Source organism: Triturus cristatus, chromosome 6 (assembly GCF_964204655.1).
Source record: "Triturus cristatus chromosome 6, aTriCri1.1, whole genome shotgun sequence".
Classification (NCBI taxonomy): domain Eukaryota; kingdom Metazoa; phylum Chordata; class Amphibia; order Caudata; family Salamandridae; genus Triturus; species Triturus cristatus.
In genome coordinates, this window is record NC_140589.1 from 44,964,426 (window position 1) to 44,984,603 (window position 20,178).

The 20,178-nt window shown below is 45.8% G+C and overlaps 1 protein-coding gene across 1 annotated transcript in view; it reads left to right on the forward strand.

The window, feature by feature from the left end:
* Window positions 1-17,259, forward strand: part of KCNK16 (potassium two pore domain channel subfamily K member 16) — a 75,496-nt gene extending 58,237 nt beyond the window's left edge. Inside the window, exons 3-5 of the mRNA XM_085609113.1 lie at window positions 3,117-3,283; window positions 11,242-11,410; window positions 15,680-17,259. Of these exons, the coding sequence (XP_085465239.1) occupies window positions 3,117-3,283; window positions 11,242-11,410; window positions 15,680-15,936 (593 nt within the window). The 3' untranslated portion in view covers window positions 15,937-17,259. The remainder of the gene's footprint in view (window positions 1-3,116; window positions 3,284-11,241; window positions 11,411-15,679) is intronic.
* The last annotated feature ends 2,919 nt before the right edge of the window (window positions 17,260-20,178 follow it).

Genomic DNA, 20,178 nt, shown 5'->3' on the forward strand with positions numbered 1-20,178 from the left:
AGAATCTATCTAGGAGACCCGAGTTGATTGAGTCGCTTATAGCTACTGCTCCTAGGACAACAGGGAACGCTACTGGAGACAATCAAGGTTTTTGTGATTGGCTAAATAAGATAGGCCACCAATTAGACCCCATTAGATCGCAGGTCTCAAGTTCCAGTACCAGAACAACAAAGAGGAAAGCTCCTTGGTTCTCATCTGCCCTTCGGTTAGAACTGATAGAGCTAAAAAAACTGGAACGGAAATGGCGCAGGCTATATGAAGCCTCTGCGCGGGACATCTACAAACAAGCAAGAAGAACCTATCATGCCCATATAAAATCAGCTAAGAAAGCCCACTTTCTCCAGGCCATTTCTATGGCAGCCCAAGGCAACAAGGAGAAAGAAATTTTTAAAATAGTTAAAGATTTTACCAATCCGTTAGCTCTTCGGCAGGAAATCCCGCCATCCCAGAAACTCTGTGATGAAATTGCGCTGTATTTTGAAAATAAGATCGTGGACATTGTTAAGACCTTCCCCCAAACCTCGTCCACGGTACAATTCACAGACATCATGGAGACCAGTGAGAGTAAGGAAAGCACTGCTTCCCTAGAAACATTCTCACACGTAACGCTAGAAGACTCTTTAAAGGCCATTCTTGCCTGCAAATCGGGCTCACCTTTTGATCCATGTCCCCCATTAGTCCTACATACTCTAGCCACAGTAATGAACCCCATTATCAATGGGATCATTAACTCATCCCTTACCACAGCGGATATCCCACATGACTGGAAACTTGCTGCTCTTAAGCCTCTTCAAAAAAAAGCACTGGCCGACCCGACCACCCTCTCTAATCTACGGCCAATATCCCTACTCCCCGCTTTATCCAAAATGACCGAGAAGTTCGTGAATTACCAGCTCACGAGTTTCTTGGAAGATAATAACATTCTGCATTCCAATCAGTCAGGGTTCAGATCTAATCACTCCACTGAATCTGCCCTGCTGTATACAGCAGAGACCCTTCGGATGGCCTTGGACCGGGGTAAGAAAGCCGTATTAATCCTACTTGACCTGTCGGCAGCCTTTGATACGGTTTCTCATAACATTCTTCTGAACCGTCTGGCTGCCGCAGGAGTAGGTGGGGTGGTTCTGGCCTGGCTAAAAAATTTTCTTACTAACAGACAACAAGTTACAGTGCTTGGTAATTTTCAATCGGAGGCCAGACCTCTCTGCTCTGGAGTTCCTCAGGGATCAAGCTTGAGTCCTCTGCTCTTCAACTTGTATATGGTCCCTCTGATGAAATTAATTGCTAGCTTCCAGATTAGTAGTGTCTCTTATGCTGATGATACTCAGCTTATTTTAGTGCTAGACGGTGACCATACAGAAAGTGAGGATAATCTCAGACAGTGCCTAGCTGCTACTTTTCATTGGATGGCGGACAATCACCTCAAATGCAACGCTGGCAAAACAGAAATTATCCCCTTTGGTAAACAAAATCTGTTTTCTCCAACTACTTGCTGGCCGGAGGATGCTGAAGTTCCCCCTATGACCATCACCTCTGCCCGGAATTTGGGCATTAGGTTTGATTGCCAGCTATCCTTTAAACAACAAGCGCTGACAGTGGCAGGCTCATGCTTCGGTATAATAAAATCACTGAGGAAGTTTTTTGATCTCCTGCCATTGCCAGCCAGGAAGACAGTCGCAGTTGCTCTGATTACCTCCAGGCTGGACTATTGTAACAGTTTATACGCAGGAACTACTAAAACTGTTCTACGTAAACTGCAAATAGTCCAGCACGCTGCAGCTCGTCTGGTACTACGCTGGCCGCGTAAATCGTCTGCATCAGCCGCACTGAACACACTCCACTGGCTTCCTATTGGTAAAAGGATTCTTTTTAAGCTCCTTCTACTTACTTTCAGGGCCTTCCATCAGCAAGGCCCGAAGTATTTGTGTAATGGCTTTAAACGCTACCATCCGGCACGTTGCTTGAGATCCTCAGGACTGAATCTGCTCACCATCCCTAAATTCAAGCTAGCCACCAAGGGTGGCAAATCTCTCTTCGTCTTGGGCGCCAAGGCCTGGAATGCTCTTCCCTCCTTCATTCGTTCCTTGTCGCAGGAGGCTCAATTCAGAAAGGCTCTAAAAACATGGATCTTTTCTCTTACCGATGCAGCTTGCCTAGCTATGGTGTAGTCTTGGTACCTGTGTGAATTATGTCTTCCCCCATCAACTTCTCCATCTGGTTGACTTAGCGCCAAGATGCTCCTTGGAGTGGTAGCCGCGCGGTATAAATTCACTTTTACATTACATTGTTAAGTATGAATTTAATTGTGTGTGCTTTGCTATCTGCTTTTGGTATACATTGCCCTGCTTATGTAGGACTGATAGTGTAAGGTTAACATGTTAAATTGAGTGTGACAAAGGGGTTTCACTGTTGTACATGTAGTATATTCTGCAGACTGTACTAAAAGCTGGGTCGCAATTGGTGACAGACAAGAGGGATAGAGCTTCCATTACACAGATTTCATTCCCTCCACTTGAGAGTAGGACACTGAGTGAACCACAATTGGTCTGAACCAGCGGTTGGCCCGCTTCCTCTTGAGCAAACAGCTGTGCAGTAAACGAGGAGGATCCAGCCACATCTCGAGTTCTGCCAGTTATTATAGAGCCAGACCTGGGACCTGGGCCGGTCCCAGTGACATAAGCTGAATTTGTCCTGATGTATTTGCTGACACCGGGATACATTGAGTAGCTCCCTCATTTTGGGCATGATTTAATTCTTGGGGGTAATGGTAGTCTATTGCAATGGAGATGGAGTATCCTCACCGCCAAGAATGTGGTCCACCCGGCAAATTTAGATGCAAGTGGAACTTTGGTTTAATCATGGCAGAGACTTCAAGCAAGTGCAGGTGCATTGTCAAATTCAGGTGTGCAGCAGGATTGACCCAGCAGGGTACGGCACACTCATAAGGGTTTAAACAAATATTGAGACTTGCCTCACAGTATTATCACTGTTATACTATGTATATAATTATCATGCGGTAGAGCATTCAGCACTTGTCCCAGTCCGACCACATCCAGCATTACATATTCAGGACACACCTCTATAACCATGTACTCATTCCTTGTCCTTGGTTGCAGGCTACGGTAACTTGTACCCCAGCACGGTGGCGGGGCAGGTCTTCTGTGTATTTTACGCCTTGCTCGGGGTGCCGCTGAACCTGGCCTTCCTGAACCAGCTCGGAAAAGGACTCAACCTCCACCTCGTTGCCCTCGAGAGATGTGTGCATCGGCCGGGCCACCCCGGGGTAAGTCGGTCCTTCAGCCGCCTCTTCTGTGCTTCAGATCCAATGGTTTCCTATTGGTCCTGGCTGGCAGAGATTAAGAAAGTACTCTTCTTCCATTGTGTAAAAAATAAGATCAGTATTCACAATTCCATGAGACTCGTTAAATAACATATTTCAGTCGACTTCTCTACCTCTCGCTTATGACCTCGCTTCCCTCCATATTACTGTCTGTGTTTACATTCATATCAATCACTCTTAAAGACCTCTCTTGACCTCAATGAGCTCTTCCTCATCCCTCCCCCTGCACCTCATTCCTCTTTTCCATCTGACCTCAGTGTATCTGTGAGGATCTGGGTGGATTATATGATATGGCTGATGGGCCTTATCATGAAATACACTCGCAAAACCTTTATTGATCCCAGTCTGGATTGTTTGACCTACCTTAAGGTCAACCCTAGGTAGCGATGGCTTTCAGGCAGCAAGGCTTGAACACAGGAACTTAGTGCAAAGCATTTAACAGTACCAAACAACGGAATAAGAAAACCACACAGCAAGAAAGAAACACGACACCAATTCATAAAAGTAAAGTGTATTTTTATTACTTATAGAGTGCAAGATGAGCAAAATTGACTGGAGGATTCTGGAGATAGGATTGTTCAACTGATTTATCACTTTTAGTTTCGATCGCAAAGAAGCATTGGTCAACAAAAGTTTGGAAACTTTTGAAAACGTTTGTAGAAGTTAGTTTGGCTACTCTGGCCTGGCTTGGGCAGCTAAATCTGACAAGATTAAGGTCTGGAGGGCCAATATGGTAGATTTGGACACGTACCTGGTCACTAGAGCATTTTCCAGTCCAGTTCCAGCCCTTACAGCATGACCCCCACAGACTTTATTGGAGTGGTCTGATGCTGGGGATGCAGGATGAAAAGATGCTCAATTATGCTCTGCTTGCTGTGCGGGCAACGGGAGGGCCTTCGTGGTGCTTCCTCAGTCCACGAGTAATGTAGGGGAACTTTGTCCAGAAAGGTCGGGTCCCACGAAGACCTCCTTCCATAGATCAAATGGCAACAGCAGCTGAACTTCTGGCCTTCGGATACAGTGGTTAGAGTTGGATCCTTTAGTTGGGGCTAGTGTCTCTCTTGGGTGACCAATTCAGACACTGATGGCACTCCCCAGCACAGCTGACTCGGATGCAACTTTTGGCCACCGAGGATCAGTCTCTTTGGGAGCCCAGCAGCAGCTAGCAGTGAATCTTTTCCGGTGGCTTAACTTGCCATTTTGGGCTTCTTCAGCTCTTTTATCCCTGGAGTTGGTTCAAGGGGATCCGCAGACTGATCCTTGGAGTCACTTCTTTGGTCAGGGGCTGCGGATCAACTTTTATCCGAGGTAAGAGCCTCAAACATTGCTGGCCCGCATGCAGCGGGTGCAGCCCAGCAGGTGGTGCAGCCTGTCTTTGCATAGCTCCAAGGGCCGCAGGGCAGTCCTTCTTTGGTCCTTATAATTGTTAACCAGTTGTGTGCTTATGACGAGCCCAGCTCGTCATGAGGCACAGTGAAGCTGTGCTCATGACGAGCTGGGCTCGTCATAACGGTCGCACTCCGCCCACGCGCGATTGATTCCCCGCCTGTGCGGGAGAATCAATTAGTGGGCGGAGTCGTGACGAGCTCAGCTCGTCATGAACACAGCTCTACTGTGCCTCATGACGAGCTAGGCTCGTCACGAGCACAGCACAGCCGCCGCCACCTCCCCACCCCGTGCCGCGGGGGAAATACCCCCGTGGCAAAGGGGTTAAACACCGAGGTGCGATTCTCTCCACAAGGGCTCACAATCTGGTAAGTCAAATCGTCCGGTTTTCATAACATGAGTTCAGTTGGTTATACCTCCCCTGATGGTTCCCTTGCATTCCTTTCCCACAGATTCCTTCATCAAAATTAAAATAACTCACAGTTCTTACTGAGTATTCGGACCACCTCTGTGGTAAGGCCTCAGTTCTAACTACTCTCTTCGGCCGCTGTCACACCCATACCGTTCTTGACTCTTATTATTCACTTCGTAGGTTATGTGGGCAGCACAAGCTTGCCTCCCAGTTTCTCCAGATCCACTGCGGGACTAACCGTTCCCTGCAGTTGGCAAGTTTACTTTTACCCTTGCCACAATTTTCAGGTCCACAAGGACATTTTGACTTCACCCACATGCTCACCTTCACGAGTATACCTTTCCGCTGTCCACCGAGCGCAACACATTCAATGAATCACCCGCCGTTAAAATGATCACCTCTACTAGAAGTCGCCTAGGATAAGACTTTCTCTTCTTGTCCCTTCCTCACTATCATTTTCACTAATAGGACATACTAGTAACTTGAGAGATTCAAACCCACAACTTCATTTCAGCATGTCTGCTTGGTTCTCCAAACCTTACGGTCAACTTCTCTAAACGTTTTAACTTAATATATCCCTGTATTCACCGCCTCTTTTCCCCTTTTGTCTCTCCCCCCATTTCTTTTTATCTACAGGCATCCATCTCAGGCATGTAACTCTATGTCTTGATGATGATTGGACAATGCAATATAGATCTCATTGTATTTCTATAATCATTGCTTCTCCCTTATTCTTCCTGTGAGGGACCACTGTGTTTGTAACACCTGTACCCAAGGTCCATGACCGATTCAATTGGGTTCCCTTGTCTGTATAAAACACACTTATTCCAACTGAACGACCTGAGGTTCAGGGTGCCAGGGGTGCCATATTTATCTCAGGAAAGTGCCCCAAGAGAGCTACGCCGTTACTAGCCAATGGGCTACCAGGCCCCCTCCCTTCTGGTGAGTACTTTCTGGTGATGTGTGGCACTTATCAATCCTAGAGTACACTATTCTGCCCACTACCAAGATGTTGGCACCCTTCCTCGACTGTTAGGAGCTTGGTAGCCCACCGCAGAGGTGTGGCTACCTGAAGGCTATACGTCCACAGGTAAACCGGTTTGGGCACTGGTCCTCTCTCTCTGTCCCTGTCCCCTATTTGTCTACCTGAATAAAGGTCAGCCCCTCAGGAATGTGAATGCCATTTGCCCACTGAAATCGGCTTCCCCTTTGAAGCTCGCCTTTTGGGCTAACACCCTGAATGCTACCTGCAAAGGGGAGGTGACATCTTTCCCTGAAGCAGGAAGCTATTGTTTTTAAGCCCATGAGTCACTCACATTACTCCCCAGGAGGGCAGAAAGCTGTCTTTGTGCTAGTGCCCATGTGAGGCTACTGGACCAGCTGGGCCACACAGTGGCACATTTCGAAGTGTTACATTAGTTTAATAGTAACATTAAATTCAACCTGGCCATCAGGTCGGGCTTAATGACACAATTAATGTGATACTTCACAGTACCCAGTCCGGTAGTCCCATTTGGAAGTTTAGAAGGAGTGCCAGCCGGTAACCCTGTGTTAGCCAATGGGGCTACTATTTTTTCCACAGCAAAACGACACTTTGGAACTTTTTCTGCTGAGATATCTATAAGTGTACATGTCCCACTTAATAATACACAGCTCCCTGCTATAGGGCTCTCTAGGGCTTCCTTAAACGAGACTTACATAAAGGGAAGTGGCGGCTTTGCCACTGGTTTGAATGACAAAGCCGAGCTGGCAGTGTGCCCGCTGCTCTTCAGTCTGCAGTGGCAGGCTGGGAGCCCTTTTGTACTTTGGTTCACACAGGGTGGCACACTTAGTGCTGCAGCCCTGGGCGGACACTCTGCCTTAGCTGCCCTTGGTACCCTGGGTACCATATACTAAGGACTTATAAGTAAGTCAGTACTTGTCAATTGGGGGTAACCAATTCCACACGCACTTTGTAAGGGGTTAGAACACTGGCACTGAGGTCTGGTTTGCAGGCCTCGGTGCACTCTCGGAGTCAAAAAACCAGAAGCTAGTAGTCCAATGGGGAGCACAAAGTGTGTGTGGGGGGGGGGACCTGAAAAAAGCCTATTTCCTTACAGTATGTTCCTACCTTCTTTTTAGCTTTTGGCTCTGTTGGTCCACTTTTGATCCTTCTTTGCATATTCTCTAAATCAGATTTTACATCCTAAATACAGAATAAAATATTGAAACAGCTCTGCAGAGCTATGCTGGTTTACCAATTTCTTTTCCCTCATGTTATGTTTGCTTAAAACAAGCTTGTATTCAAATCACTATGTTCAAGTATGAACCGAGAGACAGTTCAGCAGAGTTGCTGGTAGCACAGTTATGAGGTTGGACTAGGAGTGCTGTTTGAATGAAGGAGAAATACCCTTCCTGAAAGTGCCATCCATCATTGCCACCAGCTTGTGAGTGGTGTGTGCATGTGGAGGGTGTATCAGTCTTACTGCTTAATTTGTGCCAGTGTTTACTGATGTTCAGCATCGCAATTATTTCTATTCTTCAACACCGGCACTTATTTATGACAGGCCACCACATGGTAGCACTGCCTGTAAATTTATAACAAAACCACATCAGCAGAGCGTTTTAAAATTTAGTATAGATTAAAATTAAAATGACAATACCTTGTCCAACCATTTTTACAGTTTTGGTGATGTGGAATAATCCAAGATGCCACATTTGTTGGCGTGTGATGGACAGTAGGTAAGAGTGGCATCAGCATTTGGTAGCATGGATAGGGTGTTCAAGGAGCAGTGGCCCTAAATGAAAAACCTTTAAACCTTTAAACTTTAAAAAAAATTGTATAAATTAAGTACTGATCAATCAACCAAAGAAGTATATATTTTATAGATTTTAGCTCCAAGAGTTCACGTGTACCGTACATTAGGCACCGATAATGCAGTGATCAGTGTCCCTTTACTGGCAGTTAATATAGGCACCTCTCCAAAATGCTTCAGAGACCCCTGGTGTGTGTACACACCTCATTGTTAAATGTTCCTTCAAGATGCAAGCATTCACAAGTCAGACATCATGTCACCAGAAGCTAAGGAGCATTTCTTGTCTCTGGATGGGGCAGATGAAGATGCTACATAGAGGAGGTGACAGTGGACCACCATAGAGTGTACATTTGCTGGGTGAGGGCAGTCAGGAGAAGGGATGCTGTGCAGGGTGGAGCAGAGAGCTGACCCTATCCAGCGTTACTAGGGTCCCGGTGTAGAATCTGCCTGCCCAGCCCTGTTCTGGGCCTGCATTGACCCTGAAACCCTGCATACCACCTGCCCACTCCACTGGGACCTCAGAGCCCTGCTTGGTTTACCTGAAGGAGTGTCATCAGGGTAGACAGGGTCTGGAGGACCTTAACCGCACACGCGGCTGCACGCAGAGCCCTGTTCTGAGCCTGCATTGATCCTGAAACCCTGCATACCACCTGCCCACTCCACTGGGACCTCAGAGCCCTGCTTGGTGTACCTGAAGGAGTGTCATCAGGGTAGACCGGGTCTGGGGGACCTTAACCGCACACGCGGCTGCCTGCCCAGCCCTGTTCTGAGCCTGCATTTACCCTGAAACCCTGCATACCCCCTGCCCACTCCACTGGGACCTCAGAGCCCTGCTTGGTTTACCTGAAGGAGTGTCATCAGGGTAGACAGGGTCTGGAGGACCTTAACCGCACACGCAGCTGCACGCAGAGCCCTGTTCTGAGCCTGCACTGACCCTGAAACCCTGCATACCCCCTGCCCACTCCACTGGGACCTCAGAGCCCTGCTTGGCTTACCTGAAGGAGTGTCATCAGGGTAGACAGGGTCTGGAGGACCTTAACCGCACAAGCGGCTGCATGCTCCGTCTTGGTGAACTGAAGCTTGACTGCGGCTCATCCACATTCTGTTCTGCACCCCTGTCTAGAACTGCAATCCACAGGAGTTCCCCTGCCACTTGACTGCAAGAACTCCCTGGTACTCACACTTTAGTAATACTCTCCTCTAGGACCTGGTGCCAGATTTATCAATGTTTGACGCAACGCAGGAAGACAACTTGCTGCGCTGCATCAAAGCGAGAGGGCAGAAATGCATAATATTTACTCAGATATGTCACATTCTTGTTCTCTATCTGCGCTGATGCACTGAGTGCTGCGTGGCGCCAACGCAGGCACCCTTGCGCCATGGTGCAAGAGTGCCCGCTTTGCAGACAGGATTGTTTTTGTGCAGAAAGGAGCTCCTTCCTGCACAAAAATAATCCTCTGAGGCTTTTTTCTCTTTCTACTTGTGCTGCATAACACAGCACACATTGAAAGAGGAAGAAATGATGAGAAATAAACATATTTCTCCTTGTTGCACCTCCCTTGGGACGGGGCAGCATTTTGACACATTTCCAGGTTTATTAGTGTTAATAAACGTGAGAATGCACGAAACCCGTGGGTGGATGCGTGGGAGCAAGTGCTTAATTTGAGCCGTTGTTTCCGGTGCTTAGCACTGGCACTTAATTGTCAACTCTGGCACTTATGATGGTCTGCTTATTTAATTCAGAGACGAGCACAACAACAGTTGTTTGTAAATTCAATATACCTTAAAAATTACTAATACCCGCCCCACGCCATTCTTATAACTTTGGGGGACTGGAATAGTCTGAATTACTATACATGCAGGAGTGTAATTGTATTTGGATTTGTTCTGTCATAGGCAGTGCTGACAGGCAATGGGTGGTACAAGCTACAGTGGCCTCCTGACAAGAACCCATTACCTATTTTTTCACAGATAAAGCACTGGTAGGAACACCCACGCTTCTCCCATGGAACTCCTTCCCAGGGCAGAGTAACGCACAGTAGCGATTTGTACTACCTTTGCTTTATTCCTTATTCACTGTGCCATACAGAACCACATTGGGTTCTCCGGATGGGATAGTAAATCTCACATTAAGGCCTTGCATTGCCCTTGGGTCAGCTTGTGTGTAGCAAGGGCAGTGCACGCCCATGATGATTCTGGCTCCTGATGTCATTGCTTATTTGTTGTTGTGTTTAGAGATTAACTGGTAGAGTACTCATGACGAGCTGAGCTTGTCATGAGTCACAGTGGAGCTGTGCTCATGACGAGCTGAGCTCGTCATAACGGCCGTGGCCCGCCCACGCGCGATTAATTCCCCGCCTGTGCAGGAGAATTAATCAGTGGGCGGGGTCATGACGAGCTCAGTTCGTCATGAGGACAGATCCACTGTGAGTCATGATGAGCTGAGCTCTTCACGAGCACAGCGGCGCCGCGGCCCCCCACCCTCCCGCACCGCGGGGAATTAACCCCCGCAGGGAAGGGGTTAAAGTACTTTTCCTTGCTTGTGGAAACACTGTCTGGGCCTCAATTTGTAAAGGACTATTCTGATTGGCTGTCTCCCTGAGTAAGCCTTGAATTTTCTGCCGAGCTGCACTGCAAGACAAGTGCTAAAGGTCTTACTCGGTGCTCAATGTCGGGTCCAGTACTACAGAGGCCCCTGGACACCCGCAGCAAAAGCTTCAACAGACACAATGGAACCGATGCACCCCCTGCCTGCCCTGGGTCACCCTTAAGTAGTCCCCACAGTAATCAAATGGTAAAAGATGAAGGGAAACTGATCTCACTCAAAGTATTTTAAGATTGTAAAATATCATTCTTGGCCTATTCCAAGTTACCAGGATGCCCCCTTGGGGCAGATTACATACAATCAATCTACATGCAAACCATTTTCCTGGTCACCGGTTATTATGAATGTCTGTATTGGGTCAGGGAGGGTGACCGCCTCCCTCCAGGTCAGTATGGACGCTGTCTCAATTTCTCAGCCCTAGTCCTACAGATTAGGGTTTTGTGGTGTGTTCATCTAATTAGTTCAATGGAAACAAAACAAGACTACAATACCCAGAATGCATTAGTTTATCACACTAAAGTCAAGGACTGTAGCAGTATCTGTAATGTGCAGGAGGGAGGGGGACACCCTAGGGTCATGCCTTTGTGGTCCATCGGTGTAGACCTGTGATGTTCATGGCATGGACTGTAGACCTCTGTACAGGTCAAAGGGCAGTGATGCATATCACTGACATCTGTGTCCTCTTGCTTTCTCTGCTGCACAGAAGGTGGTGAAGACTGTGACGGTGACATTGTTCCTGACGTCGGGGACCCTCCTCTTTCTCGTCTTTCCTCCGATGATCTTCAGTTACATTGAGGGCTGGAGCTACGGACAGGGTTTCTACTTCGCCTTCATCACCCTCAGCACCATTGGATTTGGGGATTTTGTGCTAGGTAAGGAGTGGCCCTTGTGGGTTTGTTTGTATCATTCTATTGACAACTTGCATTATCTTAATATTGACAATCTGTGGGCTCTTTAAAAACTACTGTCTGGCGCACGACTGAACATATAGTGCACAACTCACTGAGCTATCCTGTGCAACTTAAATGCACTTGTCTGTGAAGTGAGAAGCACCAAATGAGTTAACAATGAAAACCAATGCAGAGGGAGTGCAGCACCCTGTACAACACGTCAGGGCATGGGTACAGGCTTCTGATGTTGTGAGGATGGAGTAAATAAAATTGCTTCATCAATTTGTGATCATCTCTTGCAGCAGAACTTGTCATATATACTGCAGATGAGAACTGTGTTACCCTCAGTAGGGCTGCTCATCATGTCAACCTGTAACTGGCCTGACTCTGAGCTGCCCACCGATGAGGCATGTGCCAAGGACATGAATGGATATCTGCATCCCAAAGCAAGAGAGCCACGAGCAGCCTGGGGATTTCACATTCCGCCCAGACTGCCAGGAGCCCAGGATGACCTGATCGGGATCCACTATATGAATGCAAAGTTGTCTGCAACTCTCCTAAGTCACCCGCAACTCATCAACATGTAACATGGCTGCCCAGATCACACCCGCCAGGGTGACCAGATGTCCCGGATTTCCCCAGACACTCCTGGTTTTTTAGGTCTTGGCAAAGCAGTGCATGCACTGTCTCTTCAAGACATGTTGTATGCACTCTGTGGCCTTACAGCCCGCCTATTGCTTTTGATTAATTTCTTCACATGCAGGTTGCAAATGCATGGTATGGGAGCAAAGTACATATGCAGAAGAGTCTCTGTTTATGTACCTCGCAGATCTCTTAGATCTGCTCATCAACATCTTATGGTCACCCCTAAGTATCTCAGAGCTCGCAAAGGCGGTCGCTCTTTTCAAGTGCAAGTGGCTGGACTTTGGAATAAGCTGCCTCTTCCACTTAGGCAAGTCACCAGCCTGCTTGCCTTCAGGAAACAACTGAAAACCTGGTTGTTTCAAAAAACAATATAATCCATCTTTTTCTTCTCTGGGTTTCTTTTCTCTCTCTTCTTCCTCCGGCATCTGTTTTCTTTCTGTCTTAGCGCCGGGACACTCTTTTGAGTAGCCGTGCGCTCTATAAATCTACTTTAACATAACATAACATGTCCTTTCCAAAAGCTTTCTTCTATGTGGGTAATCTGTGTTTTTTGTTCCTCCTTCTTGTGTCCTGCTCCCTCCCATGGTACAGTGACCCATTACTTGTATCATTTCACGTTTGCCTATTTTAGTTCATTGATGCACACAATTGTTTTGTTTTTTCCAGCCTGTGATTTGGGAAGGTTTCCTTTTGTTTCTTTGTAGTGTTGATGCTCCTAGTACCATTTCTGTAAACAGCCCTGTAAATCTTGTCCTTATCTCATCACATTTGCTGTTTCTGGGGGCACCTGTTCCATCCACCCAACCCCTCCCTCATCGCTGCTTGCCCCATCTGTCATCTACCACTCTTTCCATCGCCTTCCCTCTGATTCCCGCTTCAGATTCCCCGCCCCTCGTTACAACTGCTTCCAGTGGAGAGCTATACGCACACATGATGCCGCCAATCATCACACACAGGCATAATGTATTAACAAGAATTATTGCAACCATATATGCAGACCCAAAACTTTACAGCTATATATTTTATACATGGAACCATTTGTGCACAGTCTTGCGGTTAAACCGCATGTTCCAAAAGTTAACATTCAGGAGGAAGGAAAGCAGTTGTGCGAGCAGTCTACTTCACCTTCATCGCACTGCGTCATGTGACTCAAGTTCGCTGATGGGCTGCACAGACACAATACTGCAAGAGCTGATTGTTTTACAGACAATGATTCACACTTTTACATCAAATCACATCAGCAATACTCCACAAACCAGCTACCAGAGAGAAGAAAATAAAAATCAAACCTCTCTCTAAAGTGAAACCTATTGGCTTTGTTAATGCTTGTTTAGAACTGCCCTGACGTTCTGACATATTGCAATAAGTTAAAAATATGTCTCAATTTTTACAGCTGGCAGTGCGGTGCATGCTCACATTTCCATAGACCCTCTCTTGAGGAATCATATAATGGACGGAAGGCAGATATTAAAGATGGCGGGGTGAAACAGCATAGGCGAAGACCTTAACTCAAAACCCGGGCTCAGGTGCCTTCCTTTGGGCTTCAACAAATCAGGGTGATGTGGAACTAAGAGAGAGTGGTGGGATTTAATAAACAGATGTGAAACATGAAAAGACATTTTACGGAATCCCCAATATTAACTTATGAGAGGATCAGACCACACATTAGGGTAATTGCATGGTTCCTGCAGGCACTCTTCAATTATGTATTGCCTGACCGGAGTCGCAGCCAGTCTGCTGAATTGTTTGAGGACGGGACACTAGCTATTGAAGAGTACGTGTCCGGTCCTCCCTTTCCTCTTTGGAAAGTGGGCATTCCTCTGCTGTCAGCTCTTTTTGAGCCTTAAAACCAGCATCCAGTGTTTATGGCTGTCTAGAGGGAAAGCACTGATCAAACCCCCATAGATAGGCTGGCAGACAGGACTGAGCTGAAAGGGGACCTGTGCCCTTCAAAGGCGTTGCTTTGAAGTCACCTCCACATCAAAGGCACTTTTTGGTATAAGTACTGGGTGTCTGACCCCATCTAATCAGACATTGCTGGACTTATAACTGAAGCTCTGCCAGAGAACTGGTGTGCAACCTAAAGAACTCAGCTGGACTGCTTTTCTGGAAGGGCTCTTTTTCTTCTTGTTGCCCTGCCGCCTGCTGCTCTCTGACTCTGTTGAAGGAGAGCTAGACTCTGCCTTCTCCAAGGGCTTGTTCAAGAAGTCTCAGGGACAACAAAGACTTCATTTTTCCCTATACGGCGGCTGGGCGCTGCTCTTCGTGCTGGAGAACCGAGGAGGTTGTCTACGATCAGCGCTTTATGCCCGAGTGACAGCGGAGTTTGTCAACGAGTTTGTCACAATATTTTCTAATTAGGATTCATCGTTAGTAGCTCAAAATTAAATCCTTCACTTTGGGTGCCATTCATATTCACCCTTATGAAGAGGGAGGCAAGTAAGCATCTTCTGGATATAATTTCCAAAATAAACTTCTAAAGTTTGAATGAGCACATGGACAAGGGCTGGTCATTACATTTTGAAGCTCCATTGTTGATGTCATCGGAGTATGTATGACGCTGGTCACTGCATGTGAACTTCCATTGTTGATGTCACTGGAGTATGTCTGATGTTCGTCACCGCCTGTGACGTTCCATTGTTGATGTCATCGCAGTATGCCTGATGGTTGTCACTGCATGTGAACTTCCATTGTTGATGACCTCAGAGCATGTCGGATGCATGTCACTGCCTTTAAAGTTCCATTGTTAATGTCATCGCAGTATGCCTGATGGTTGTCACTGCATGTGAAGTTCCATTGTTGATGTAATCGGAGCATGCCTGATGCATGTCACTACCTGTAAAGTTCCATTGTTGAACTAATCGCAGGATATCTGATCCTCGTCAATGCATATGAAGTTCTGTAGTTGATGTCATTGGTGTATGTCTGATGTTTGTCACTGCTTGTCAAGTTCCATTGTTGATGTCTTCGCATTATTACTGATGCTGGTCACTGCATGTGAAGTTCCATTCTTGATGACATCGCAGTATGTCTGATGCTGGTCACTGCATGTGAAGTTCCATTGTTGATGCCATTGCAATATGTCTGATGTTCCTCATTGCTTTTGACGCTCCAGTTTTAGATGCCGTCCCAGTATGTCTGATGCTGGCCACTGTATGTGACATTCCAATGTTAGTTGTCATCTCAGCATGTCTGATGCTGATCACCGCATGTGACGCTCCAGTTTTAGATGTCATCGGAGTATGTCTAATACTGGTCACCGTATGTGACATATCCAACGTTAGAAGTCTTCGCAGTATGTCAGATGTTCATCACCACATGCGATACTCAAGTTTTACATGTCATCGCACTATGTCTTATGTTCCTCATTGCTTTTGACGCTTCAGTTTTAGGTGTCATCAGAGTATGTCTGATGCTGGCCATTGTATGTGACATTCCAATGTTAGAAGTCTTCGCAGTATGTCTGATGTTCGTCACCACATGCGATACTCAAGTTTTACATGTCATCACAGTATGTATTATGTTGATCACCGTATGTGACGTGGCAACGTTAGGTGTCATCGGAGAATGTCTGATGTTGTTGTTTATTTGTTACTCGCTTCCCAGGAACGGATCCAAACAACCACTACATCTCTGTCTACAGGAGCGTGGCCGCCATCTGGATCATCTTTGGGCTTGCCTGGTTGGCTCTGGTATTCAATCTGGGAACCACCTTAATGGAAAAATTGCTCCACCTTGGTTTGCACCAGGCCAGAGCTGTGAGACTGGAAGAGGTGGCGGCTGTTTCCAAGCTGGAAGAGCATCCCAACCAGCGCCGGGATCGCCAAATAACGTCCAGGGTCTACGATGACTACTGTGGCTAGAGTAAGGTTCACGCTCCGACGCTAGAGACTTAGGGCCTGATTTGGATCTTGGCGGACAGGTGACTCCATCACAACAGTGGCGGCTATCCCATCCGCCGAAATCTAAATAAAGTCCTTGGCCAAGAAAGAAATGAAGTTAAGGCATTGGTTGGAGGAAAATTTATGCGCAGACTGCAGTTTTTGAGAAAAAGAGAAAAAATAAAAGAATCCATAGTTTTAATGAAACAATGACAAATTTCACGTAGAAGTGAAAAAAATGCAAGCCATCGTTACTGAACAGTGCTATACGCATCCTGTGCCCGTCTACAAAAACATTGAATGATCTTTAACTCTGGCAGTTATTTACAAGGCCACGCAAAGCAACTCTGCATGGCTTTTCATGGCCTTGTAACTATGGTCCCCTTTCACGCATTACTCAGCGTGAAAGGGGCGTTCCATGAGTGTTGCTGTGTGCGTTCTCGCTCAACACCCATGGATTCTGACGCATTTCCAGATTTACAAGGTTTGGAAAACCTGGAAATGCGTTAGATTCCCACGCCTCCCCAGGGGAGGTGTAAGGGAGGCGCAATGAGGATTAATACCTTTATTTACCTCTTGTGATTGTTATTGTGCAGGAAGGTCTCCCCTCCTGCACAAAAACAATCATCCCTGCAACGCGGGCACCCGTGCAGCACTGCTTGCAAGGGTGCAATGGCCTACAATGGTGCATATGTTGGTGCATGGCAGCCCATTGTGTGCCAGCGCAGCGGAAAAGGACTGGAACGCGCCATATCTCAGAGAAACGGCGCATTCCTGCCCTCTTCTTTTGACACATGGCAGTGCAGCAAGATTCCTTACGGCGCTGCCCTGCACCAAAACCTCGTAAATGAGACCCTATGTGTTTGGTGAGTCTGTCTTTCTTTTCTATGCCATCTTTTTATTGCACACTCTGCACCTATGAAAACTGGCGGTATAAAGTGGTACTGGTTTCATTTTCGATATTCATTGGCATTATTATCCTACAGTACTAGTGCCCTTACAGATTATGCACCAATAAGAGTATAGATAGATTACGTCACATGCCTGAGCCTATAGATGAAGTTGTCTGATTTTTGCACCTTATTGTGCCACTCATATGCTTGTCAAAATACTATATGTATGTATATATTTGTCAGAATAAAAACGTGTTGTGAGCAGTAGACTTTACTTTTTGTAAATGCATTTTCTGAAAAATCAGATCGTATTTTCCAGTCACAGGTTAAATGAGGTTGTTTCATCAGTCGGTGCTTCCTCCTTAATAAGACTTTATGATCAAACATTTTAAAATAAACCTTCCGCATATGCAGAACGCTACTCGTAGTATTCATCTATGTGTTTTTAGTAGAGATTCACAGTATGACAACTAAAGTCAAATGAACCACAAGATATTGCAAAAATAAATCTAGTCAGCCAAGCTTTCATTTTCATGTAGAAATGTTTCAATGTTATTGATGAATTATTTTAGAGTCCTTCTGATCTAAACAATACGAAATATGAAACTTGAGACATCATAAAATAAATAACGGTCTAACATATTTCAAGTAGCTTTTATAGTATTTAAAATCACAGTAACAAACATGCTCACTTGAATGAAAACAGCATTAAATTAACAAACTCACTGATAGAGCTTATTCTGTATTTCAAATGAAGTGAGCGTAAATCAATTCTAGGTACTGTCTCTAATGATGGGTGAACATGAAATTCATGATATAAATAGTATATACCTTTCACACAAAGTGGACAGACACAATGATTGTTAGCAGACCTACCCATGTTCCAGTTAGTGATGTCATGGAGGTAATTCTGGTCCTTAAGTGAAAATCAATCTTGTAGCACCAGGATCTAAAGAAGATGTGACACAGGGCTGGGGTTATTTTACAAACGCGCTATCGGAAATGGTCTTGTACATCCTAAAGGTAGAGCAAAGGTCTCTGCACGCAGTAAACTTAACAGAGGGGTGGACCTTTTCAAGGTAAGTCATAGGTGGCTGAGAAACCAGCACTGTAGTAAGTCAGTAGTGATTACAAACAATTTCAGTGCATGAGAGAAATTTAAGGTACTAGTGAACTGTATACTATTAAAGACTCCTTGGGGCAGATTTATAACCCCCTTGCGCCACTTTTGCGTCACTTTTCCCATGTTAAAAGTGGCGCAAGGGGCTTGTAAATCTGCCCCCTTGTTTCTAAGGTTGCTTCAGAGATCTTTCGGGCGTGACTTAAACAATAGTCTTATTGGATAACTGCTGGTACAGCCGGAACGTAGGAGTAAATTAAGCCATATACGAAGCGCAGTATATGCACTGGGATATCAATGTGGATAATTTCGTGAGCTACTAACTTCATATCTAAGAACAAAAAAGCCCAAGTTCTAAATGGAACAAATTCTAAGCCGCAAGTCAGTGTAGGAGGAAATTTTAGTTCTGTAGAATTCTAATAAACATGCAAAAAATCTCCTTCATAGAGACCTATAAAATTGATTAATCACACCACATGGGACATTGCTTTGCTTCCAATATGATTAAAATGATGTATATTGCCCAAATCTGAAGAAAAACATACTAAGATCAGAGAGTGTTCTGGCGATTCTCATTTATTCGGTCCTAATGTCCAGTTGAAGGTGGCATCCTTTCAGACCTCTGGAGGAAACAGCATTCCCTTTGGAGACGGTACTCAGGTTTAGCTTAGTTAGTCATTGAAGATGGGAACTCCACTGAAGATAAGTGTGCAGAGGGGAATAAAGACTGCTCATTCCTGCGGTTAAATATGCCCTTATCTCTGGGTTTCATTAAGAGATTCCTGTACTGAACGGGTAGAGTGTTCTAATAGCATTATAGCCATCAGCCATGGGCTATTCTGTTCATTAACGCCCTCTCTTCTGTTATCGGCCCCCTCCTGCATCTCTGGCACATGGCTTCTGGGGAGAGCATAGGGAAGACAACGTATATTTGTAAAGTGCAGGTTCACCCGTGGGCATCTTGGTGCTGAATAACAGATGTTTATTGTCACCCAAATCAATGGTACTCGTTTTATCGCCCCCAGACGGATGATAGGCTGAGTGGACCCACTGGAATTTGAATCTGTGACCATTGATGAATACAAGCCCCAGCTAGGCCCGCAAGAGACAAGGGTTCGCTCTTCTGTAACGAGATCTATAAGGAAGTTGGCACGGAAACTGCAAAGTACAAAAACAACGTTTATTAACCCTTAAGGGTGGTCCTACAATCCACACAACACTCTTCAGTATTGCAAGGAGTAGCACACCGAACATTCGTACACAGCCCCCTTTTATACACAACAGAGGGGCTCATGAGTGGGTGGATAGTACATGAAGTCGAAGAACATTACCATTTAGGGTCATTCTCGATTCTAAATCAATACATGGGCGGAGCTAACACACTCCTTGAGCCCGCGAAAACACATGGTCAAGCAAAGCTAATTATAACAGATGCGGTCAAGTCTGGGCATGCGCCAGATGGACAAGAGGGAGCTATTTATAACTGTTGCTAGGCAGATTACAAGAGCAACTAACACAGAGGTCGGACTCTCCTCGTGGTGAACACGTGGCAGCATGTCAATACAAAATGGAGTCCGGACTTCGGCCAACATAATGGGGAAAACACGATAAAAGGGAAACACTAATGTTTTCAGTAAATGCTTAATCACATTCTGCCTTAATTTACAACAGACGACCCTTTCAGCATTTACTGAAGACATCTGGCTTCCAAGAATAATCATCGTATACGTCAATTATCATCATTCCTTTAACCTCTTTAGCTAGACCCTTCTGACGGGCAACTTCGGCAATAGCTTTCTTATCTGGAATGCAGAATGAAATGCATACAGAACAACATAATGGTCCACATTGAATACACATACAGAGAAGGAATAGAATTGCTATGATAATACAAAGACCAGTTAAGACCTTTCATCCCCAGGCAGTAACCAATGCCCAAAACCATCCAGAAAAGGACCAAGTGCCGTTTTCCGTGTGGATTTCAGCTGCTATTTTATGCAGCTTATTAATGGCGTTATAAACGGATGGTGTATGATCAGGAATGAACACACAGCAGCTACTTCCAATAATTTTACAGGCTCCTCCTCGATCAGCTAGCATTACATCCAATACCATACGGTTCTGCAATGCAACAATTCTGGTAATCTGTAATTCTTCCGTAAGATTCCCAAGAGCAGCAGCAGTCTGATTTGTCACAGCTTCTACCACTCT